The 25,717-nt window shown below is 44.3% G+C and overlaps 3 protein-coding genes across 8 annotated transcripts in view; 1 reads left to right on the forward strand and 2 right to left on the reverse strand.

Moving 5' to 3' along the window:
* The first annotated feature begins 302 nt into the window (after nucleotides 1-302).
* LOC6609917 (very long-chain specific acyl-CoA dehydrogenase, mitochondrial) lies at nucleotides 303-2,552 on the forward strand. The gene has a single exon (XM_002034531.2). It carries the CDS (start codon nucleotides 341-343, stop codon nucleotides 2,222-2,224), a length of 1,884 nt encoding a protein of 627 aa, XP_002034567.1. The 5' UTR covers nucleotides 303-340; the 3' UTR covers nucleotides 2,225-2,552.
* Nucleotides 2,553-2,559: 7 nt separating this feature from the next.
* Nucleotides 2,560-5,768, reverse strand: LOC6609918 (endophilin-B1). Of its 4 annotated transcripts, none has more exons than XM_032715040.1 (6): nucleotides 5,575-5,768; nucleotides 4,918-5,415; nucleotides 4,765-4,800; nucleotides 4,495-4,685; nucleotides 4,129-4,333; nucleotides 2,560-3,629 (listed from the first exon to the last, which is right to left on the reverse strand). In XM_032715040.1, exons 1-6 carry the CDS (start codon nucleotides 5,650-5,652, stop codon nucleotides 3,501-3,503), a joined length of 1,137 nt encoding a protein of 378 aa, XP_032570931.1. In that variant the 5' UTR covers nucleotides 5,653-5,768; the 3' UTR covers nucleotides 2,560-3,500. The 4 variants fall into 4 exon arrangements, with proteins under 4 accessions (XP_032570931.1, XP_032570929.1, XP_032570932.1 ...); XM_032715038.1 differs by lacking the exon at nucleotides 4,129-4,333 and adding an exon at nucleotides 3,687-3,927 and having other exon boundaries at nucleotides 5,575-5,763; XM_032715041.1 differs by lacking the exon at nucleotides 4,765-4,800.
* Nucleotides 5,769-6,215: 447 nt separating this feature from the next.
* The window catches only part of LOC6609919 (platelet binding protein GspB), a 37,803-nt gene continuing 18,301 nt past the window's right edge, over nucleotides 6,216-25,717 (reverse strand). Inside the window, exons 3-16 of one of the 3 annotated variants that reach the window (XM_032715143.1) lie at nucleotides 25,383-25,596; nucleotides 23,472-24,094; nucleotides 23,112-23,244; nucleotides 22,777-22,985; nucleotides 20,874-22,334; nucleotides 14,377-14,660; nucleotides 13,401-13,502; nucleotides 13,076-13,342; nucleotides 12,594-12,688; nucleotides 10,321-10,412; nucleotides 9,646-9,838; nucleotides 8,072-8,207; nucleotides 7,862-8,002; nucleotides 6,216-7,791 (exon numbers count right to left, since the gene is read on the reverse strand). In XM_032715143.1, coding sequence (XP_032571034.1) covers nucleotides 7,674-7,791; nucleotides 7,862-8,002; nucleotides 8,072-8,207; nucleotides 9,646-9,838; nucleotides 10,321-10,412; nucleotides 12,594-12,688; nucleotides 13,076-13,342; nucleotides 13,401-13,502; nucleotides 14,377-14,660; nucleotides 20,874-22,334; nucleotides 22,777-22,985; nucleotides 23,112-23,244; nucleotides 23,472-24,094; nucleotides 25,383-25,596 — 4,068 coding nt within the window. In that variant the 3' untranslated portion in view covers nucleotides 6,216-7,673. Of the gene's footprint in view, nucleotides 7,792-7,861; nucleotides 8,003-8,071; nucleotides 8,208-9,645; nucleotides 9,839-10,320; nucleotides 10,413-11,511; nucleotides 11,560-12,593; nucleotides 12,689-13,075; nucleotides 13,343-13,400; nucleotides 13,503-14,376; nucleotides 14,661-20,119; nucleotides 20,404-20,873; nucleotides 22,335-22,776; nucleotides 22,986-23,111; nucleotides 23,245-23,471; nucleotides 24,095-25,382; nucleotides 25,597-25,717 lie in introns of those variants that run through there. The other 2 variants (XM_032715144.1, XM_032715145.1) reach the window with 2 other exon arrangements.

A 25,717-nucleotide genomic window follows, 5' to 3' on the forward strand; every position in this document is an offset into this window, starting at 1 on the left:
TCAGTATCAGCATCAAGAGATTTTAACACAAAATGAATTGAAGATGCCAAACGATTTTTGGATAGGTTCTATACAATACGATTCTCAAAAGCAGTAGCAGTTATGTAAAACTAGTAATACGGCTAAACACTTCCTCAGAAACTTTTCGAAATTTAAAAAACTCTTCAAGAGATTTGGAAACCAACTGAATTGATGAAACGATGAATACTCCGGTACTCGGTGCTTCGAGAAAATATACCAAATTTGAACTGCGCAAGTCGCGTCGTCGTGGGTGATCGGGAATGTGGGCACACTGTAGACTCTCGGTCCAAAGGGCGATTTACCAAACAATTTCGAAACTATGTGGAGGCACACGATCCAAAGTACCAGGTACCTGGCAGGAAATGCCTCGCTTTGCAGGCAAATAGCGACGCACAGTCCCAAGCTGGGGGCGGAAAGCAATCGCAGCAAGGAGAAGGTGAGTGAGAATGAGTCCTTTATGGCCAACATCTTCCGTGGGTCTCTGGTGTCGAGCCAAGTGTTCCCGTATCCAGATGTCCTGACCGCGGAGCAGAAGGAGCTGACCAACAGTCTGATAGATCCGTTCGAGCGTTTCTTCTCCGATGTCAATGACGCTGCCCGCAACGATGCCAACGCTAAAATAGATGACACCACTTCGACGGCTCTGTGGGAGCTCGGGGCCTTCGGAATCCAAGTGCCATCTGATTTCGGTGGCCTCGGCCTGAACAATACCCAGTACGGCAGACTGTGCGCCATTGTGGGTGTCAACGATCTGGGACTGGGCATCACGATTGGCGCCCATCAGAGTATTGGATTCAAGGGAATACTGCTGTACGGCACCCCAGAGCAGAAGGAGAAGTACCTGCCCAAGGTGGCCGCCGAGCAGGTGTACGCTGCCTTTGCCCTTACGGAACCCAGCTCCGGATCTGATGCGGGTTCCATTCGATGCCGTGCCGTGAAGAGTGCCGATGGAAAGCACTACGTCCTAAATGGCTCGAAAATTTGGATTTCCAATGGCGGAATTGCCGAAATCATGACCGTTTTCGCACAGACTGAGCAGGTGGACCCGAAGACTGGCGAAAAGAAGGACAAGGTGACTGCTTTCATCGTTGAACGATCCTTCGGAGGTGTAACCAATGGACCTCCGGAGAAGAAAATGGGCATCAAGGCATCGAACACGGCCGAAGTCTATTTCGAAGATGTAAAGATTCCAATTGAAAATGTGCTCGGCAAGGAAGGAGACGGATTCAAGGTTGCCATGAACATATTGAACAACGGTCGGTTCGGAATGGGCGCTACGCTATCGGGAACAATGAAGAAATGCATCGAACAGGCCACCGAGCATGCCAACAACCGAGTTCAGTTTGGTCAAAAACTAAAGAACTATGGATCCATCCAAGAGAAATTGGCCCAGATGAACATTCTGCAGTACGCCACGGAGTCGATGGCGTTCACTATTTCACAAAACATGGATGCCGGCAGCAAGGACTACCACTTGGAAGCCGCCATCTCGAAGATCTATGCGTCGGAGAGCGCGTGGTACGTTTGCGACGAGGCTATACAAATTCTGGGCGGCATGGGATACATGGTGGACACCGGATTGGAACGAGTCCTGCGTGACCTGCGCATTTTCCGCATTTTCGAGGGCACCAATGACATTCTCCGGCTGTTCATTGCCCTGACTGGCATCCAATATGCGGGATCCCACCTCAAGGAACTGCAGCGCGCATTCAAGAATCCCTCGGCCAATCTGGGACTGATTTTCAAGGAGGCCTCCAGGCGGGCTGCCTCCACTGTCGGCTTGGGCGGCACCGATCTGAGTGGCCACGTAGTGTCTGAACTCTTACCATATGCCAAAAAAACGGCCCATTGTATTGATCTTTTTGGACAATCGGTGGAAGAACTATTGCTGCGATACAACAAAAACATAGTTAACGAACAAATTTTGCTAACACGACTGGCAAATGCAGCCATTGATATTTATGCAATGGTTGTGACGCAATCACGATCATCCCGTGCAGTCACTCTGAATCTGCCAACTGCACAACACGAGCTCAACATGACCAAGGCACTCACTATTCAGGCATCTGATCGAGTGATTAAGAATCTACAGGCTGCCACATCAAGTCATCATAGGTCTCTCAATGAGAAGATTTCCACCATTGCCAAGACTACGCTGGAAAATGGCGGTGTGACTACGACTGGAATCTTGGATCAAAACTAGAACAATATACTTTTATACGAATTTTAAGCCCTTGATTGTTACCCTAGTATACCCTAGCCAATAAAGTCTTGTAAATAATAATCGCTGAAGTCTAAAGTTCCCGTCGCTCACATTCGAAATCTCTCTAAAGTGATTATGCACTATCATCGAACTATTTTAGCAAATGAGTAACAAATACTTGATCTATAACTGAACTCAGATAATAGAGCTCTTGAAATCAAATCAGTTTAAAGTAGAAAAGCTCACAAATATAATTTAAAGCACTTACCATCTCGATGGGATTTTCACAGCTGGACGGGCCATCTAATGAAATACAAAATAAATTGAACTTAATGTTGTTTTAATTTTGATCATATATTTGTAATTATGTAGTATAGTTGGTGTTTAAAAATTCGCTTTTCATATTACAACTTTGTTTCTTTGCTGAAAACCTAAAAATCATCGTTGTTTACTTTTTAATTATTGTATGGTACGTTTTCAACAATATTTATCTGTTAATTTTTAGCTATCAAGCGCCTTGGTGTTTCAGAGTTTTGCCTTAAATGTAACAAGCAATATTCATTTAATTGACTTTCAAAAATTGCACGAAAAATTTGGTAACATAATAATTGCAGCAGGAAGTATTAAATATATTAGATAATAGTTGGAAACGCCTTCGCTGAATATATAGATAATAGGATTAACAATTTCATACTTACGTTTATAATTATAGGATATATAGTAAAGCACAGAGAATTTCGCTTGTTAACTAAGATATTGACAAACATAACACATATATAATACTTTGTCGAGTGTAGAGAAGCTTAATAAAACAGCACTTTCTCTTTAGATATGCGATTAGATTTAACAATCATAATGTTCGGAATTGCATAAATTTACATGTATAACTTGACGGTTATTCAGGCAGCCAGAATGCATATTTGATTACTGCGTGATCTGTGCAACGGAGTAGCGTAGCTCTTTGGGCAAGGATCTGGGTTTGATTATCACCGAAGGCTAATCTACACTGCTTTTACTAACCAACACGCTCATGTATGTATGTATATGCCTTGTATATATTTATGTATGTATATTCTAATAAATTATTGTACTCTCTTGCTAGTGCCAAATGCCGCTTTGGCCACATCTTATAATTGTCCAATTGCCGTTCCCCTCTCTCGATCGTGTCTGCTTTCTTATCGTATGAGTATTGCCGTACTTGGAGTATTTTCTTGTTCGTTAATTTTGCTTGAGATTATTGAATGATTGATTATTGCTGAACAAATTGCTGGAGGGCTTAGAGGGTGACGTCGTGCTCTTCGTCGAGCATTTCAACAAATGCGCGTGGCACCAGACCCTTCAACAGACCCTGTTTTCCGTACATGTAATCCTCGTTTATTGGTGAGCACTCCGTCACGAAGATCACCTAAAAAATGAGTTATTTATTAGCAATGCTTAGGATATTGTTTGTTCTTTACTTTACCTCATTTGCGCTTAAATTAAGCTCGGTGTGATCCTTGGCGTCGTAGGAGCAAAGGACGCGTGCTCTCTGCATCTGATCCGTGCTGACGTGCATGGACTGATTGGGCTTGTGGCCGGTGGCAGCCATATTGGCAGAGTGATTGTTGCCGGGACCACGGGCTGCGGCTCCGGACGATATGTTGGACTTGCTGGCACTGGCCTCGTTCACGTCGAGCGGAATGTATGGCGTGGGGCCTCCCAAGCTGATGGAAGATGCAGAGTTTAATCAGTTTTTGATTCGATTTGATTGCGGGCTCTAAATGGAGAGATGAGCTGCTGAAACCTGACTGTATAACGTGCAACAACTACCGATAACAGCAACGTATGATTTAAAATTAAATGCTAATGTTAACTGGCATGGAATCCGATTCGATATTAAGATCACAATAACAAGACCCCTAAACTGTGGAGACGGCTGTCGTATCGAATTCTATGTGAAAGTCTTCGAGCAGATTCGTAAGCGACTTGTCCAAATCGGGATCTGGATCGCTATCTAGGGCTATCCCCCCCAATGAATCGGAATCACAAGAATGCATCGACACCGAGCTGGGAGGCCCACAATCAACGTCTTCGCTATTGATGCGCAGGCGTGGCTTGGGATGCTGCATTCTGTAAGACCACAAGCAGATATCATAACGCACAGTGAGACCACCAGATGGGACCACGGGTTTCATCAAGGATGGGACATGTGGTTTTGGTGTGCAAGAAAAGATTCGTTTGGTGCCTACGTGGAAGTCACAGCCATCCTTTATCGGTCGCCTACTACTTACTTGGCTAGCTCACGCTGCAGCTGTTCCATGACATCGCCGCACTGTTTGTAGTACCGCACTTGCGTCTGGATGAAGGCGTGCAAGTGGCGCAAGTGAGATGCCTGCGATGTGCTGATACCGTCCAGCAGCAGCTTGGTAATCTCCGCCTGCCGGTCAAACTCGGCCTGAGCCACGCGCAAGTCCCGCTCCGCCTAGAAAAAATCACAATTAGAAATTGGCTTATTGATTAGCCATAAATCTAGAGCGCGAGCTCGGTCAAGGTTTTGATACCTGTTCCAAGACGGCCTCTGGCGAGATGCCATCTTTCTATACATTCCGGGCAGCAGAGGGCAGAAAAAGACCGTGAGTGAAAAAGCCATTACGTTACCCAATCAATCATACCCCATGGCAATAAGGAAACCCCATCTAATCCCACCCACTTACCGATTGCTGACCCAGCATGCTGCGCGCTTTCTTCACCCTGTTCTTGCAGGCGTCCAGATCCAGGCGCTTGGTTTCCAGGATGCCGCGCTCCTTGCCAATTGTCTTCATTTCGCCGTCTAGGAACTTGCGCAACGGCTGTGTGAAGCAAATGCCCGAGGTGGCTATAAAGTCGTGCTCGCACTGGCCCAGTTTCTGTTCCGCCTGGCCGACCTTGATCAGAGCCTGACCATAGGGAAGATCCTGCCCGAAATCGCCCCCAGCCTCGATCATGTCCAGAGCCAAGTGCTCTAGGTTGCTCAACCTTTTGGGCTTCGACTTTTCGATCTTCTCGAAGATGAAGTCTTCAACCCGGTTCTGGGGGTTGGGTATCAGCACCGACTCTGTGTCGCGCACTATCTTCTCCGTCCATGTCTTAGTCACATCAGCCCGCTCGGCGAGATTCTGGAAGTGCAAGTCGTACTCGGTGCGCTCCGTGGTGCCCAGTTTCTCCTCCGTGAGCTGAAAAGGTCATTGCAAACGATGGAGAGCCGTTGAAAAGGGCAAAGAATCAACGAAAGTGCTTGAGTTCGGCTTAAGGGACATTAGCCATTTGCCCAACCACCGAAAGTTCACCACCACCCTCTTTTTTCAGCCACCCCAATTCATTGATTTATTCACCTGCACCACTCGTGATATCGTGCTTCCCGCCTCCTTCACCAGGTTCTTCACATTGAAATTCGGCAGATTTATATTCATTTTTGCCGAGAGGTTCGCCAATTAACACTTTTGCTGATAAAGTTAAAATTTAAATTCCGCCACAGCCCAATTTGTTTGTATTTATTTCCTCTAATTCGTAGTGTGACCCATCGTTTCTCCATGGAATATACCAAATATACCGAATAATACCAACTCAACCAGAGTTCCCTTATATTCATTTTTAATTTATCATAGCTTTTTCTTCTTCATGTAAACGGTAAAAGGAAGTCTACTTCTGTTAAGCCAATGCCACGACTAGATAACAGTAGATAACAATTAGCTGGCTGTTAGGAAATACATACCTACATACTATGTAAACTAACAGTTTCAGAAAGTCAAGGGTGGTGAGTATCTATATAGTAACGAAAGCTACTATGGCAAGCTTTGCAAAGTGTGAGCATATGTAAATTGAAATAGTCAATTAATCATAATAATAAAAATAAATAAATAAATAATAATAAATAATAAATTTTTCAACATTTAAACTAATTTTGACTTACCCTGTTTAAGGACCATGTACCTTTTATTGAAACCACCAAAATAAAACTCAATTTTGAAAACAGTTAAATTGAACTTTTCACATTTAATACACACTCATTAGACATATATTATCGGAGCGGAAAAATTAAAACATGCATTCAATTGATAACTTTTCAACACTCTGCTGCTTCTTACATTTATGGCTGACTTTCGCTTGTCCTTATACAAGGTATGACAATCTGTGCAAAATCGAGTGTGCTTTTATCACTTTCCTATATAGTTTTCGGCTCGAATTCATATTCATTCATGTTGAGCGAGAATAATACACAGAGTTCTGGACAAAAATCAATTACAGCTAAATGTATATATTTTAACTAATCGGATATCTTACACACATGTTTAGGATGCACGTATTATTTTGGGGTTTCCTTGAATGTTCCAAATCCGTTAAATTCCATTGTGCTGCAATTGTTGGTGATTATAATACTTAATGGACATTTATAATACATTTAATGGACATCTAGATTGTTATGGAATGGTTGTGTGTTTTGACCTACACTACTAGTGTTCACATTAATAGTTAAAAATCTACAAATTCTCTATCCGACCTCAATATTTGATACAGCAGGTCGCATTGCAGACGTTAACAAAATGGTTTTGCTTAGGCTCTTGATTTAGTGGACCTTGTGTAAAATCACATATTGCATTAATGTAAAATTACGCTGACATGAACCTAAAAGTAGCCCTTGTGTGTAAATCTAGTGTTTCTTGCGTATTTCTGTTATCTTTGATTAATTTTGAAATGGTCCCGACTAACTTGAGAAACCTAGGGCGTGCGGATTGTGGGTGCACGATGGGCTTCTTTGTTTTAAAAAAATGTTTTGGTTAACAATTACGGCATAATACCTAGGTCTACCATATTTAAGCAAAATTGCACAATGTGGTTAATATAATTTCTGGTTCGCAATCGATCAATTAAATTATGAACTTTTAATCCAATCAACATTCAAGTGAATTATATATGCAATTTTAAAATGCGATTCAATGCCATTACAAATGTATAACTACACGTATATAATTAACAATAAGTTTCATTCGGCGGCCAAGCGCCATATCTTCAAAAAATCAGTACAATTGGTATTCATTCGTCGACGAACAAGGGTAAAATATTATTTTCTCTTTTTAAAAATTATTGCTTTTTTATTTGGATTCCTTTGTATTTCAATTTCTTTCAATCAAGAATATAACTAATTTATTGCAGTCGCCGTATTGCAACGAGCTTTCAAAATTATCCCAACTCATGCTTGGAGGAAAACGAAAAGCATAAAAAACCAATTACAAATAATAGTTTTATATTTAGACAAACTATATACAATGATTAATGGAGGAAGTGACTAGCGTAAATTAAGGCTAAAATTATACACAATATGTACAGTTGGGAATAATACCCCCGGTAGTAGTCGAGTCTGTTTCTTCTTTAACTTAGGATCTTGCATACTCTATAGGAAACTTGTGGGTTACACTTTGGATAATCTCTGTGCTTAGAGTACATGCAGATTCTCGCAGCTCTTCGACTTGGAGTCTCGAGTCCACACGCGGCCCAAAAGACCCTTGACTTTCAGGCTGGTGGAGGTCCTTGATCCACGGTATTTGCGGGGACTGCAAAAGAGTAGGGTGCATCAGCATTACTGCCTGATTCTGATGGCCTGTCGGCGTGGCAATGACTCACCTGCTTTGGGCACTGCCCGGGGGCGTGGCCACCGCCTCCCCCAGCGGACCCAGCGGGGTATTGGCATTCAGGCATCCGGCATTCAGTGGCGAGCAGGCGCGTCTCTTTGACTTTCGAATCGAACGCTTTCGGAACAGATCCCTGTGGCAAGAAACATAATAACCATAAGTAAATAAAATTAGGAATATTCCTGAATAGCTCTCGACGAACCTGGACTTTTCGGGATTCTCCAGCTTGAGCCGTATCTGTGATAACAGACCCACCAGCAGCTCGTCCACGTTGTGATTAATGCCCACCGACGTCTCGATGAATTTACAATCGTAGGCGGTGGCCATGGCCTTGCCTTCTGTAATGAAAAGCACGATGGAGAGGTTAAGTGAAAATGTGTGGAAATTATGGCCAAAAGCATCACATTCAAGCTTAGTTCGCCGCCCATCATCCCAGTTAATCAAATCGAATGGCCTCGCTTAGTTAACTCGGAGTTGGTCGTAAAACCTCATTCTGGGCTGGGATTTGTATCTAAACATGATGCGGGGACTCCTCATCCCAACCGTCACGTCTTGTCCACAGATGTGTACACAACTCGTAAAATCTGAAGCATCAAAGTTCGGTACACCATGCGTATGGTGACCCTCCTGGTGCAAATTTTATGACAGGCTCACATTTTTATTAACAATGTGACGAAAGTTACATATATTTATTTGTATATGTACTTTTCGGTTCGTTTTATTACAGTTTGATAGGCAGGCCAGCCTTTTCCTGGGCGCTTAAAGGCTTAAGCTCTTAACCTTCCGATTTTCGATTACAGATTAAATAGGCTCCTAATTAAAGGCAAACAAAAGTTTTGCAACATCGGGCAATATTTAGCCCAATTGAATAATTAGTGCGTCACTACAATCATTAAGTATGCCAAAAAGTTAAGAGGTGGAAATGGAAAACACATTAAATTTTCAAAAGGTTTGTTTAGAGTCTGTGGAGTGGCAGAATCACCTGTGACGCACTAACGTTTTATTCATATTTTTCCAATCAGCGTGACAATGTATAGATTTATGAATATATCTTTTATCCAGACGTTTCTGGGCCAAGCGCTCATTTTATTATTGCCAGAGGCATACAAAATTCTATAAATACTTTATGAAATTAGGGCGTCGCATTAGGTGGACAGGAACTCTCCGCCCAAATTCAAGATTGTGCGTTGGAAGTGGGTGGTGGGTGGTGGGTAGTGGGTGGCGAATGGAGGTCCTGTTGTCGCCTTGTTTACAACAATAGGCTTATGGGCCTTAAACCTTGAGCGGAACACATGCCACACGGGACGAAATGTAATCAATTTTGCGCTGAAACAATTTCCCTCCACTGCCATTTCACTGGCAGAACTGAGAAACCACCACCCACCCCTACTTTCATAATAACAAACGTAATTTAACGGAAAATATTGAATTACTTAGATGAAAGCGCCCGAGTTACCTTGGTCTTAAAGGGAATCTGATATAAAAGTCAAGTGAAAGCACTTGAGTAGACAAAAAGGACCCCCGAAACTGGCGACCTTCAATGGGGGTGGAGAATCACCTCCACTTAAGATTCCGGCTGTTTGGGTAGGCGAACCGCCGGCAAACTCTTCAGCTGACCCTCCAGTTTATACACTCCAACTATATCGCTATATATATATACTCGTATATCTATTCGTAACAGACCCAATCGAGCGCACTTTCCTGTGTTAATGGGGGCGGAGGAGAGCACCGAAATCCTCCCACACATATTTATTAGCATTATAACGTGTCGCTTACCTTCAGAGGTGACCAGTCGACTCCTGGCCAGGTCGGCCTTGTTCGATACCAGGATGACTGCCTTCTGGGCGATGTTCTGATTGGTCCAGAGCACCTGCAGCACCTGCTCCGCCACGCTGAAGCTGCTCCTGTCCGCGGCCGAATAGATGACGCAGTAACCGTGCGGATCGTAGTTGGTCAGGCACTCATCCGGCTGTGAAAGGATGGAGAAATGGCGGTGACACCGAGGTGACATTGAGTGAGGTTGAGGGCTTTGCCAAAGTGTTATTTCCCGCTTCTGTGTGGGTAAGTTGGTGGCCGTGCATGCTAATGGCATTATGAAATGTCACAGATAGAGTGCAGGGCGCCGGATGGATGAGCAGGTATGTATGTATATACATACACACAATAATGGCAACAAGGCTTTGGAGGCTGCATAATGGGTGTTTCGAAAGCACCTAAGTCCATTAGAGAATCAATTTGTTTAAAGTGCGTGTGCATGTGAGGGCACTATGAAAAGCACTTGCATTTTATGCAAATATATAGAAATATTTTGAAAAAAAACAATGTTTTCAAATATTTAAAATTTATTTCGATTTAAAAATATATTGCTTTTAAATTATGCATTCCCCTGCGTTATTGTGACCACTGTCCCATACCCTTGAGAGGATGATGAGTGTTTTGAAAGGTACTTACAGTCATTTCGGTGTATCCATGGTCGATGAATATCAGCTCGGACTCTTCGCCACTGAGTAATACTGAAACGGCCTTCTCGCCGGACTCATCATCTGCACACACACATTGAAAGAGAAAATCGAGGTTAGCACTGATGTATTAGCATGTGCGCCAAACTATAGCTCAAATGTCAAGCAATGAAATGATTTACAACATCTATTCTCGAAAGCGCAGAAACAAAGAGTATGTGCATGTTTTAGTTGGGTGTTGATGTGATGGGCTTATCTACAAGTGTCGTCCACTACATGCGAGTATCGAGTATTTGGGTATCCATTAGCCAAGTTGAATGAACACAGCTTCGGGGATTCACCGGAAGTCCACACCGGACTGCCCCGAAATGTATGCTAATGTATGGGAAATTAAATTGACCCCCACAAGTATGCAACGAAATGGGCGCAACATGGACTGGGCGAAAAACCCCGTCGTCTGACCAAATAGTTAGTGAAAGTGAGAGGAAGGTGGTGGCTGGGTAAATGCGACTTTGTTTGTGTGGGACTGAGTGTTTTCTCAATTATTATTCATTTAATGGGCTCTCTGTTTGCCTCTTTTTTAATTAAAAATGCTATAGCTATAGTTGAAGCTGTGGCATTTATAGTTTTGAATATATGGCACGACCATTATTTCGTTCCCATCCCCAGGTGGCAATCAATAATTGCAGCCAGAACGCGAGGCCCGGCGTATCATTAATTAAATTTCATTAGTTGTGTTTGTGATGTGCATAATCATTTCAATATCGAATGTCTGCCCTCAAGGCTGCCGCCCATCGACTGGCAGGCCATAAATCATAAGCGTAACAATGGCCGCATTCAATTGACAATCGATTGTGGAGCGGTCTACGGGACTATATATTATATGCTCTATATATTGGCTAGGCGGTGTTATATTTCTTTTTCGGTTTTTCGGGGGGAGGGAGGGGTGGAGTGTGGCTAGTGGGCGGGACCAGGTGTGTTTCGGAGTTTTTTATTAGCTTTCAAGCGCAGGGTTAATGCAATTGTGGATTAAGTGTTTGGCTAGTTTGTTGAGTTTGGTTAATTTTATTGGAGAGTCGAAAAGCGTTTCAATTAGGTGTATAGAGATATTTGGATAAATATTAAGGAGTAGCATAATTAACAAGGTTAATAATTATATTGTTCAGTTGCTGGTTGCTTTTACCGTCGGCGGCTTTTTCAATTAGAATGCGTATATCACAGTTGCCTAGATCTGATTACAACCACGATTTGTTGTTGTATGTACAAAGATGTTGTTGTTAATTCGGTTGTTGTTGTTGAGTTTTTCGAGTTTTGTAGGGTCAGTTTGAGACATTGAGTTGAATGATTGGTTGATATTCGGAATGGAGAGAAACAGAACAAATTATCATTGCTTTATAAAACAGTATGATACAATTGCGGATTTTCATTATGAGGTTTTGTGTGTTGGATAAGCATTTACACTGGGACCGTTTGCTATACATTTGTATATATCTTAAGGAATTTGGATTTGATCACAACACAAAAGATGGTTAAATATCGCACTAAAAATGTCCAACTAAGCGACGAACGACAAATTTATTTCCATTTAATTTTTCCATTCGCTGCCAACATTTATTGTTTTATGAATATTTTTTCCCATATTTCTTTTGTGCCAATAGAAATGTTTATTCGAATCTTTTTATTGACTCCTCGGCAGAGAATGAAACAGTTTTCCGCGGACGTTTCCATTCCTTTCTAGAGTCGCAAAAACCAAAAAAAGATCCGAATTTATTTTCATTGCAGCAGCGTTTCTTATGCTTTATGCCAATTTGTGTTGACCCATCGGGCGGTGGCAATAGCTCGGCGCTATCATAAAACGCCCAAAGCAAACGAAACCAAACAAAAAGCGGGGAGTACGAGCACAGAGCTATGGAATATAAACTTTCCGAACACGGAATCATAAAAAGCCATGTAATACGGGGGCAAACAGACGGCACAGACACAGAGCAACGAAATCAGAAACAAATATAATAGCCAGCATAAGACAACATAATACAGCCAGGCAGCTACGACATCGACTAGGAAAACGGAGGTAGTGCCAACAAATGAATTATGAAATAATATCAAGTAAATCCAAAGCACTCGCTCACAACCAGCAGACAGACATGGGATGACACGGTGGGATACAGGGGTTACTGGGGGCTATGCAGTGCTCTTGGGTGGAATGGAATCCGGAATAGGGAATCCGGATGCAAGCAACTCCAGAGGGGCATGCTGCTAACTCACCGATGCTGGTGTCGTAGGCGTGCAGGTACTCCGACGTCATGAACTGCGAGACGAGCGAACTCTTGCCCACCGCAGGACCTCCCAGCATCAGGACCCTGCAATGGGGAAATAAGAAAGCGGAGAAAGCCAATTAGTCACCCTCTTTATGTTACTATTATCCTAAGCGATCGAAGTCGATTGGCTCTTGTTTCTATTGTTATTTTAATGCTAATGAGCTGACTCTTGACCTTTTGATTTTCCCATTAAATTTTGTTTTCAAAAGGTTATAGGGTAAGTCATTTAAATATAGCACGACTTTCTGGTTGATGTATATATTCTGATTTACAATGTACGTTTAATTGTGCGGCATTGACTAATGACATGTATCTGATTCAGAATGAAACCCACAATTTGTTATGGCAAATAATATTTATTACCAATCTCAGTTTTCCCATTTGCGAAATAAAAAATATGTAATAGCTTTACCCGTAAAACGGACTCACCTGTAGGGACCGTTGCCCGGATTGGATGTGCTGCTCTCCCTGCTGGAAGCCAGCGAAGTTCGGGCGGATACGGATGCGGGGGCGGACAGCTGCTGCTGGGTGGTCAGATGCTCCGTGCTGGAGTTGGAACTGGCCACGCTGTTGTTGGAGCGACTGCGTCGGCTCTTGAGGGAATCACCGCGATTTACCACACCCTTGCCGGTGATCGAGAAATGACGCAGTCTGTAGTACTCCTCCTCTACTCCTGTATTCGGCATGGAAGCCACCCTAAATCCCAGAGTAATTTGTTATAACCATACAGACTTAACCGGTGTGGGTCACCCACCTGGATCTCTGCTGGGGCAGACACAGTTGATTTGGCCTTCCGGATGCTCTGCTGCCAGGCATCTTGACCGATTGCGAGCGGCTGTGATGTGGTGAGCCATATCTGAAATTCGAACATGGTTGACCTTGTTAGTACCGAAAACCAAACTAGAAATGCGAGTCCTTTATGCACATCCTCGTGTTCTGTCAGTCGGGGTTAAAAAGGGGTAGAAGTCAACGTCATACCAGTTGTAACCAAACTGCAGTTGACAGCGGTTTAATGGAGATCAAGATATGCATTTCTTACCCGATGCCGCCACCAACAGTCGCCTCACTGGGTTCACCTGCCATGTCCTTGGAAACTGTGAATGCCATCAGGCCAAAGGACATATGCAAAGTGTCCTTGGGCGTCGATGCGAACTAACCACAAGCCAGAAATTGCAAAATATTGATAATTCTAGTGCCCAATCTCTTGAACAGACCGAAAACTAATGAAATGCAATTCAATGCAATGCAGCATCGTTTTTGGAATATTTAAAATATTGAAAATCCCATTTATGACAATCAAATGCAGGAACTGCGTCCACGAGCAAGTCCGAAATGTTTGTTTATCCACTGATTTTTCACAGAAACAAAAACGGAAAAAAACTTTGAAAACCGGCAACAGGTCGTATGAGTAATTTGAAAAGTTATGAGCCCATCATGGATTTTTCTCATTCGTTTTTTTCCATCGCCAGTTTGTTGCAATGCAAAACGGCTGGCAGGTGAAGGCAATAAAAGTGTTTTTTTTTTTTTGTTTGTTTTTGTCTTTTTTTCGTTTGTCCGTTTGGCCATTTAAAATTTGATTGCTTTGGTCCGAGCATTTTTACGAGAGTCTTAAAAATCGATTGGCATTCAATCGGAAATTAAATCTCCGGCCGGACCATAAAACGTAATCCGTCAAAGGTCAGGTCGGTTGGTAAATAGAAGGAGCAGGAGGATCGCCCCGGCTTACGTACCGCATCTCAAAATCGCGCAGCTCCTCAATGGTGAGCGTGTTGGTCACATCCAGCAGCTGCCTCATGTTCTCGTCCCGCTTGTGTTGCTGTTGCTGCTGCTGCTGGAGACTGTGATGATTGTGGGCGTGGTTCTGGTTGTGGTGATGCAAGTGGGTCGGCGGATGGGCCAGCTGCTGGGAGTTGCGCTTGCGAGCCACCAGCTCCTTGCCCTGCTCCACGCTGATGAAGTCCCCCTCGTTCTTGATTAGCAGCGTCTCGACTGTATTGTCCAGACTTAACGAGGGCTATAAAAGGGGGAGAAAAAAAGCGATAAGAAAATGTAAAGAGCGTAGAAGAAACATCAAAAGGGAAAGGGTGACTGTCGGAAGTATCGCTGATTGTTAAGCGGATTGCTGCTTTTTCCAATTGAATCGCAACTACTCGACCAAGTGCTCATGCCCCGATGACTTCATTCATTGCCACCATGGGCTTATGAATTTGTAGTAGTGCCACTCTGCCACTCGCCAAGGATTCGCCACTCTTCAAGGGTTTTTCCCAGCGATTTTTAAAAAAACTTTTTGCTTTATCTACACCTTGAACAGGTGTTCTGACAGCCCATGCAAAAGTCGGGAAAATTCCGTAAGCCTCTACATTGCGTGTCTGCAGTTGCAAATTCAAATAGTTACCGGCTTTCGTGCCGAGGTGAATTTCCACTGCCGCAAATTTATGTTTTGCCTTCGGTTAACTGGCCAAGGATTATTGACCAGAATTGTACTTGGCTAATAGGGCCTAATGTAACCCCTAATAAGCTACTACTACAAGCCCAATTTTCCTGGCAGATAATGGCCTTCGTTACTAACTTTTAAATCGGCGTTCGCCAAAATCAGTAATTAGAAATAACTTACTTACTACATAACATACAAATCCAATTCGAAGGTGAATTTATATTGAATAGTTGTTTATACAATTTAAATACCATTAAATAACAATGAGAAATCCCCTTAAAATTGCAATGTTCATATTTATTGAAAACCTTTATTGTAATCTGTAAATGTACCATTCCTATTGTGTTTTAATTGGGATACAAATTTCTCTGTTGTAGAAACAAATTAGAGCTTGTACTTTCTGGAAAACAACCAAATTATTTAAATCTTTCAAGTGCTGCAAACAAATAACTGAAAATAAACAAACCTCTATAAAAGTTCGGCTTTAAATTTGTGTGTTTCTTGGGCAGAAAACAAATGACTGCCAGTCAGGTAAATTAAACCAGAATTTACGCAGACAGAAATGCTTGCAGCACTCGCAAAATATACATATATTTCGCAAAAGTCTACCTGAGAACAGCGCACACCCACCCACCCGTATGGGCACATTTATTTATTCAGCAAATGCCCAAATTAATTTGTGTATTTTATTGGCAGGCATGACAGTAGGGAAAAAGGAAAAAGTTCGCCTGCATTTCCACCCAAACGCTTATTAATAATGTGAGAATGTGTGTGCGTGTGTGAGGGGCGCTAATGATTCCGCCCACTAAACGATCTCGATTTCACAGCTCCTCCTATTTAGACCTTCCCACACTCGCATCATGTCTTTCAAGTGGCCAACGGCGAAACTTTTTGGCAATACCAACCCAGGGGAGCAATTCGATGGCGCCGAAAGGGGATGCGACACTTTCGCTGATTACGAAACCATCGAGAAAGTCCCCAACATCGCACAAGCAGTGACGCGTTACACGCGGCGTATGAGTAATATTGCGTTGGACATGCTGCTATGACGTTGCTCTTTTTCATCTTGGCTGCCATTTCCCATTTTCCCCATTACACAAACGCCGAAAATAGTTTTTCTTGCATCGCTTAGTGCGCTCGTTCTTTTTTGTTTTCTTCTTTCTCGATTATTTTTAGCATTGCATTGGGGGGAAAAAGTTGCTACATACACCCCAGAGTTCCCGAAAAAACGAAAAAGTAAAGAAGTGCGATGAAGAACAGAACTTCTAGGGTAGCATTTAAAGGGATATGATTGCATGCGGTTTAAAAGTTTCCTAACATTTATGTTTATAGTTTTTGGTATCCTGTTTCAGTTTAGATAGTTTGCATTTAATATTGGTAGCTTCCATAACTCGTGTCAAACCATTGAAGTAGCTTCAACACTGCACATTTTAAACTAAGTTGAAAGTAAGAACCATATGTTTTTTAGATCCGTGGGTAACCACAAGTCATATTCCCATTTTTATCATTTTTCCCAGGGAATATTCTTATAGATTCCATGCTGATGCTATGCAGTAGTACTACGCAGCGCTTTTGTATATCCAACCGCTCCACAATTGGCTATTAAAAAGCAAACCGACTCGAGGTGTTAGAAAAATGTGTAGCGCTCTCCGAAAAAAACAGGCAAATAAAATGTTGGGAATTCGAATTTCGAATCGAGTGAAAGCGAGGCATCCAAGCCCAAAAGAATTGGATTGTCAAAGGCACAGTCTACGTGCAGAGTGGCAGGAATCGATGGCAGATTGGCTGAATTCAATAAACTTTCGTGGAGAAAACCAAGACGAGAAAACCAGAAACAATTGAACAGACTGGAATGCAATTAGATTCGGTTTTGTTTATGGAAAATGCAAACAGAAATTGTTATCAAATTCTCATACTTAGCTGTGCAGATTGTTCGCATAGATTATAATTGATATTACACGAGCTGCCAGTACTCATTTCACACCCCATCGACTTGCAAGCTCTCCTCCAATTTTGGCATCGTTTAAAAATACATTTAGTTTGGCAAGTATGTATTGAAAATAATCGCGCGCCATGCATGCAAATCACTTTTCATGTTTTTGTTTCATTTTTACGCCGCTCTGTGTTCAATCGCCTGTGAAATCCGGCTGAAAAGAGCCAGCGGTCGGGGGTTGGCCAGGTTTTCTGGCTATTTTCATGCCGCACGAATATTAAAAATAAATTGGTAAACTCGGAAAACTCGGAGAAGCTGATGTGGTTTTCGGCCGAAGTGGAAAACATATCATTACCGGAGGCAGACGCTGTTTAAATGCGATTTTCCAAACACCATAATTTTCACGCCGCACACTAATCATGATGTTGGCCGAAATGAAAGTGTCTGCAATGTGATGGACAGTTTTTTCCCCCAAAATCCAAGTGAAACATTTATCATAAGGGGGATTTCTTTTCCTGAAACTATGCACGCTTCTGACAGCTGACCAAGGAAGTGCAAAGTGAGGTTATTTACCAGCAGCAAACTATTTGCGCTGCTGGGAAATGTTTCCGCGAACGATTACTTTTGGTATGTTTGGCATATGCACAATAACAAGAGCAGAACGTTCACATATCTATATCTCCTTGTTGCTGTTTATTTATAGCAAAGGTTTATTTATGGCTGTGCTGCAGAAAGTGCAGTTGCAGATGCAGATGCAGACGCAGCTGCAGATGCTGATGCAGCAAATGCAGTAGTAGCCTTCGCCAAACCGAATGGGGTCAATGAATTTGCCATCAATGTAGAAGGATGAAAGCGGGCCCAGGTGTGCGGGGCGGTTCATAAATCAACTAATTAATGTCACTTTATAAGGCAATTGGCCTCGAGCAGAATGGCAGAGCACGGCCTACTGAATCTGCCCAGAGACACAGTGCCCTCGAAAAGAGGTAGGAAAAAGAAGGAGGATGATTATGAAGTAGCTGCAGGGGTCACAGAGTATCAGTGAGAATCAAGTGTCCGAATTAAGTAGCCGACCCGTTGGCAATTATGAAGTATACGCAGCGTCCAGCTGCGAGGAAAGTTTAGGTCTGGTCGGGCATTGACCAATTACTGGGTTCAAATCGCAGTGCTAAGGTTGAGGTGAACCTAATCGAGTCCGTGACCACAAGCAAGTGGCGAATGTTTGGCCAAAAACGCGCTATAATTAGCAACATTGGATATGGATTTTCGGCCCTGGCAGAGTCAATAGCCGTTTTTCCCATTTATCATTTATCAATGATCGGCAAAATTCTGCCGATATCCAACAACTAAAAGAGTGAATGGCCGCGGCGCTAAGTGAAAGTGCCAAGAAATGCTGGGGAAACTGACCTTTGAAGGCTGCGGCAGCGAAATAATGGCCAATTAACGTGTGTAGTTGGGTGATACAAATAATAGGTAATTAGTTGTGCTCAGTCTTTGTAGTTTCATTTCATTGCTTTGGGTGATTATGGTGGAAACATAAGGTCCAGCAAGGACAAACCTTTAGCGATTTATGGCATCGAAGGCCAACGAGCGGCAAATGCATTCTCTCACACATTTGCCTGAAATCAAAGGAAGCCATTCGACCACTCAATGTAAAATCAATAGGAAACAACAACCATCAATGGGAAGAACTGGGGAAACATGTTTGCGTTTCTGTCGATGTTTACTTTGAAGGTGGAAATGGCATGGGGGGTGGGAAAGGGGATTAGACAACCTCCAAACGCCACCCGCCACCCACAAGGCTGCAATCGCCAGCCAAGTGCGTGCCTGCTAATAATTCGCCAAAGGAGCGCACAAGGTGAGCTGGTAAACTGAATCGAAGGAGGTGAATCGGTAGATAAATCGCCAGGTATCGCTGGGACGCATGCAATTTATGTAGATTTATACGTCTCGATGCCCACTCACGCACACCCCGAATCCAGCTGCAACTTATGGAGGCAATCGATCACCGCGAGAAACAATTACACTTTACACCTGATTGAAGGTTGGGCCACTAAATAATGGAGGATGCGCCTCGCCTGGTTCTCGGGAAAATCTCCACTCCGCGCATCGTTTCTTATGGCTTGTTTCGGATGGAAAATTCAATTGAATGGTTCATTATACTCTTCCTGCCAGTATGCTATATCTATATCTGTTGTTGTTTTTCTTTTGCTCCAGGAAATGCCTTCGCGCTGAACATCTATAATCTATCTGAATCCGTATTTGTATCTGTATCTATATATGTATATGCACTTCTCCAACACGCCCAGCGATTCTCTCTTTATGCATAATGGGCAAAAGTTCGAGGAATAAAATGCTAACTCACTGCCGTTTACAATGAAAGCGTTAAATAAACTCGAACAGATAGATAATCTATATCTATGTATTTGTTTGTATGGGACTGCGACACGTTCCCGCCCCTTTTCGCCACCACTTTGGCGGCCTTTGCTTTCATGTTTTTATGATCCGATGTGGGCAAGTAAATAAATAAGGCGCAAACAACCTGCGATCTGCTCGGGACTCTCTATAAACTGGGCAACTGGGTCCCTCTCGTTCCGTTGTGGTAGTTTATTTTGACATCTGTCATCGGGGAGATGTTCGGAATAATAAAGAATATCCCCCATATTTCGCTGTCACTTGCAACATTTTAATTATTTACGACAAAATTCATTGTGGGTCAGCAACTCATTCACTCAAGCGGCGATTGTGTCGCAATATCATCCATAAGTGGGTGTCCACATTGATAACAAGTTACGCGAATTCCGATCTGTGCAGGAATTCATCCATAACCACTATCGCGGACCCAAGCAAAGCGGAGCGGTATGGAATGGAAATTTATGGCCAAATTGACGTCATTGTTACTCGATAAATCTCGCATTTCGCATATCGGCTGTTCGATGGATCATTGCATCAACTTGATATCTTATCAACTGAAGGCTTATTGATTCCACCCCCTACTAGTTGTTGGCTCATTAGCTAAATCAATCAAGCGGCAGCGTTGGGGATTTTGTGGCGCATAGGCAATATAGCTACAAGATATGTGTTATTAAGGCGGGATATACATAGTTACCTCCTTGTAGCGCTTGGAAAGACTGCGGCAGATGCGCTTGTAGAAGGGAGCCATATTACACTAATTCACCGAATTTATATACTTTGGAATAAGAAACTTCGTTGTCAATTGTTTAAGGGATTTATTATCCTTTTTATAGCGTTGTATGTCCGTTAGGCACCGCGTTTACATAGCTAACACAAACAGGTTGGCACTTAACAACACGATATTTGTAGATAATAATACTTCAATCTGATTTCTCGCGTTTCCGCTGCTTTAATGGCGATGCTTTGCTTTCGGATGGCTCTCTATAACTGACGAGATCGGTGGCGCGCGCCCCTTTTTATTAGCTGTGAAAATCAGGCGAGAGAGAACGGCAGAGAGCAAAAGTGGGAGTGGGTGTGAGAGCGCAGACAAAGCGGTGCGATATACGGAAAATGGATAATGGGGAGCGGAATTGCATTGGAGACCCCACAAGGGAGAAAATTGAAGCTGGAGAGATGGACAAAGAGAGCTTCCGTTATCTGTATGTCCCTATAGATGTGCTCGAAAGACATTATCAATAGAACCGGCCCATAAATCAATAAGAACTCATTATCTGCGAGCGACTCACATTGGAAAATTTCCTGGGAACTGGTACCATACAACCAGGTACTATCCTTAGTACGAAATCAACGCGCATCATGGATAATATTTATAGAACAAGATCGGTAGAGTGAAAATCAATCCCTCTCGATCCTGATAAATTCAATATTTGCCTCTTTGGTGAACTCACCTGCTGAACGACGATGGTGGCACGTGGCTGCTTGCAGACGGCAGCTGCCTCCAGGGGATTGGCGGTCACATTGATGGGTCCATTGCCAGCTGCTGTTCCGCTGCGATCCTCCGTCTGGATGTAGAAGTGCTCCTCCTTTTGATGGCGCTGCTTGTTCTTGAAGGATCTCCGGCGAGTGGAGTCCGTGGGACTGACGGCGGACTCGCTGCCCGGACTGGGCATCTTGTGATGAAGGTTTAACAGGGAACCGGATCCGGATCCGGATACGGAGCCATGCTTGGGCGGGATCTGCTCAAACTTGCTAGCAATGTCCTCGAACTTGTTTAGCTCGGCGTAGGAGTGATCGCTGGGCGAGGAGGAGGACTTGGCCTGGGGATAAAAGGCATCCGACTGCGGCACATACTGCTGGTTCTCCCGGATGGTTGTGTGGATCACTGAATCCGGCCGGATGCGCTTAGAGTTCTTGCGCGATGGCGGTCGGTCCCGCTCCCAGTCGCGCTGCTCCTGGTAATGCTGCTGCAGTTGCTCTTGGTGGCTCAATCGCGAGTATTGTTGAAAGATGTCTGCTCCGGATTTTCGCTCATACACGGAACAGTTTTCCGCCTCCGAATCACTGCTGTTGCTGGCCGTCGTGGAGCTCGGAGCAAAGCATTCCCGTTGGATGCGCTCGTAGTCCAGAGCCTCACGATCGAAGGGGAACATAGTTCCAGGACCGGTGGCTTCCCGTAAGCATCGTTCGCTGCTGCCACTCGAGGAACTGGAGGAGTACTTTCGCTGCTGCGACGATGGCGATAGTTGGTGCGGCGGAATGTTCTGCGATTGTCGCTGTTTTTGTTTCCCGGAACTGCCGAAAAAATTCGCATCCTTCATGGTGGGCGGTGCCGAGCTAACCTTGGATATGGCGCCCGTGGAGGCAATGGGCATGGTCCTCCGCTTCTCCCGCTTAGGACTGGCCCGGCGACTGTGCGAGGGCGACACGCTGGGCGAGATGTGGTTGGTATCACGCTCCCGGGGCCTAAGCTTCTTGCTGCGATTGCCAATACTGTCGCCGCTGCGCTCGTCATCCTCTTCATCGCCTTCACTGGCGGCCATAACTCCATTTCCTCCAACACCGGATCCAGATCCTCCTCCTCCTCCCACTACAGATCCTGTTCCTTTTCCCGAGCCCACTCCGGCATCTTTGGCCGACTCATTACCATAGTTCTTGAAGGAAAAGTGACTAGTGGACTTTTCGCTGCTGCGCGCCGACTTCGGTGACTGCGGGGGATCGAAGGTAAAGTGCTCCCGTACTCGAGTGGGCGGCGGAGCCGTACTGGGCTCCCGCTCCTTGCGTTCCCGGCGCTCCTCCTGTCGCTGGCTACCCGGCGAGTGACCGCCCGTCGGGTGGCGTCGCTGCGAGGATAGAAGTGGCGTGGTGGAGGACGGCTCGCCGGTCAGGATGGACAAGCAGGACTCCTGGCTCTGTAAGAAAACGTAATAACACCATAAGGCGAATATTCTCTTAAGTAATAAATAAAAACTAAGGTTCCTTTATGACTGATTCACTGCTGGGTAAATTTATGGAAATGCACTGGCACTTAACTGCTTATATGACTATGAAAGAACTCTTCAAAGTGGATATTCATGTTCAAGTCACTGAAGTAATTAATTGTTTTTAAGGGCGTCAGGGTTACATAAACCTTAAAAACGTTTAAATTGTTACAAGTTCCTCATACTCATTTTCCAATTTCAAGAACTCCAAACGAAACGAAACCTTCGCTCTGGGCTATGAATGAAAAGCAATTCGGACTTTAAGGAGGAATAAGGACCCATTTCTGGGCACAAGTGAATAATCTCATGATTCAATTGGGAAAATGGTTGTTCTCCAAGCGAATTTAATCCGGAATTAAATTCCGACTCGTACCTCGACGCTGTCCTGGAGATTCATGTCGGGCCTGGGCGGATACCTCGAACAGCTCGTTAGTTCCAGTTCAGTGGCGCCGCGTCCATTGGCGCCTCCTCTGCCGCCACCCATGCCGCCGAATCCCTCGTGCTCCGAATCGATGTGGACGGCGGTGAGCAGTGGTTCCTCCAGCGAACTGAAGAGCGGCTCGCTGGGACCCGAGTTGTCACCTGGCGAAGGAAACGAAAGAAGGAATAGCAGAAGGCGCGGGCCAGATTGATTAGTTGATTAATTAATTCGGCCGCACGAGGACATCAATCAAGCAATCAGATCGGGATATATGTGAAGCAACTCACCCATGTCCAGGGAGTCGCACGTCTCCGAGGTATCCGTGTGGGTCACATTCGTGATGAGCGTGCAGGCCGAGTCAGTGGACGTGTTAATGGTGGTGTCCGGAATCGAGGCTGATGAGGTGCCCATCACCACCAACTGCAAGGGGATTACAGAAATTACTTCTGGTCTGTTGCTTTTTAGCACTTTTAAAAACGAAAACGAAAATGTAAAAAGCTCGTGGTAATCTCTGCCAATTTGTTTCTTTAAAGCCAGGCTAACATAAAACAGAGTGTCTGTTTTAAATGAATGCAAATGGCATAGAAACTAGTGCTTCTGTGCACTTGAATCGTTAAGATACACTATATTTTATTGTAAATATCTACCTTTGGCACTCCACCTGCAGTCGTCATATTGTGCATGGGTCCACCAACGGAGTTGTGATAGGCACTGGACACCGGATTTAGAGGTAGTCCATTCAGAGGAGTCGACGACGTGGTCGAGGCATTGATCTTGTTCTTGATGCTGCGTCCGCTCTTGAAATATAAGCGACGCAGAGCAGTGGCAGCCGAGGAGCCAGACGCACTGAATCCATCGTTGTCGGAGCCGCTGGAGTTGCTGCCGCCGGAGAAGAGACTGGAACCGTTTAGCTGTGCTGCCGCCCTGGTTGCCGTCGGAGTTGACGGCTTGGATCTGGACACATTGCTGGGTAGGGAAGAGGCATTCGAAAGCCTTCTGGTAGCACCGGGATGGGGTGACTGCGATTGGGACTGGGATTGGGATTGCGACTGGGCGGGTGATGCGGCTCGAGGAGCTTGCGGTGTCTTGTCGCTCCTTCCACCCGAGGTTTGTCCCAATGCCAAGGCCATCATCGCCGCCGATCGGGTGCTCATATAGCCAGCCGGTGGCTTGGACTTTCCGGTGTTGGAGCTGGAGTTGGATGTGCTTCTGGTGCTGCTATTGTTATTGTGGTTACCCTGTGCGGCATGAGCCAGAGACGCCGTCATGGCTGTGGGAAGAGAGGATTAGGAGTCAGCTGGTTATTTACGTTAAGAGACATTTGCGGTTTTCCTTCTAGCTTTTAGTTTCCCATTGCGGTTGCTTTATATGGTTTTGCAGACATAAACACAAATGGCTCTTTGCTAACTAAAAACCATATATACAAACTGGTTTTATATATCCTTCCTAAACTTTAAATGCAATTAAAACTTCTTCGATTAAAGTATGATACACCTTTACTTTTCGAATAACAAATACCACAATTTCTGTAATAAATACAGTTCAAGCGACAGCTAATAGCTGCAAACTACACCCCACCTCCGACAATCCATAGTTCGCTCCTAAATCAACAAATAAAATCGATGGACTATAGCGTGACATGGCCACCTTATTCGTCGATGGCTCACATGTTGCGCCATTAAGTGAGTCAACCCCAAAACGGGGGGTAACTGAGCTCCATTCTCCGGGGATTTTCCCGGGCCACAAGCGCGGAAACGGGCGAGAGATTTTCGCACGTAAATGTGGCGAACTTTTCGTGGAAAAACAAAGCACACAATCAAACAGCGCTGAGATAATAATCATCAAATAATCGAATTCCATTCCACAATTAATTGTGCGGACGACAGAATATCCCGGCCATCTCACTACCCTAATTGTGGTTGTTTATCCAGGCGCACTCAAAGAGATTCCCCATAAGGTTGCTTTCCCCCTTGCCATTGCCATCTCACCCATATCCGGCATATAGTCCACTCCATGGGCGACTGTCGCCGGAGGTCAGGGAACTCGAGGCGCAAAAAGAGGTCGACTGCGACGAAGAGTTTGGCCCAGAATTTGCGAAAAGTTTGACAGGCCCGGAAATTATACGGGCAGGGCCATTTGCATGTTGCCATTGTACATTATTTACACAAATGTCGCGAAAACTATGTCAACTATCAGCCATCAGGCCACAAATCTTACCCGACACGCAGAAAAAAAAGGGGGTTTGAGTTGATGGAAATGTTCTCGGAATTGAAACACTCATTTTCGATGCAAATAATACAAAATGCTATTTCGAAAGAAAATGAGAACATCGTTTTTTTAAATGATTTATTGGATGCCTACTTATGTTACTATTTATAGACCAACTATACCGTCTACCAAAAGTTCTATCATAGTATGTCTTAAACATGCAGCATTGATTTTGCTTAACACCCACTTTGAGACACCTTTGTAATTAGTTTTGCAACCCAAGTGATTTAAAAGCCAATTACGAGAAAGTAAATTTTTAATTCAATTTTCATTCAGACGTGTGCACCCACCTCTGGCTCCTCGGCTCCTGGTAGTTGAAGTTCCTCCTGGTCCTGCTCCTGGTGCGGTGATGGTGCTGCTGGCGGTGCTATCGGCGGCGGTGCTGGTGGAGGCGGAGGAGGAGGCTGAAGTGGGCGGCGATGTTATAGGCCCCGCGAGGGCGGGGTGGGGCGTTGGGCTGCTGGTCTCGCGGAAGATGGGGGAGCCGGGGACATAGCGGTCGGGCTGTAAGCAAAAAGAAGAAGCGGTATTGTTACTATTAATTACAGTTCAAATAGAGTTGCATTCCCTGTTAGCCGGCCGATAAGAAGTGTGTACCTATGTACATATATCGATCTGTTGTTGT

Source organism: Drosophila sechellia, chromosome 2R (assembly GCF_004382195.2).
Source record: "Drosophila sechellia strain sech25 chromosome 2R, ASM438219v1, whole genome shotgun sequence".
Lineage (NCBI taxonomy): Eukaryota > Metazoa > Arthropoda > Insecta > Diptera > Drosophilidae > Drosophila > Drosophila sechellia.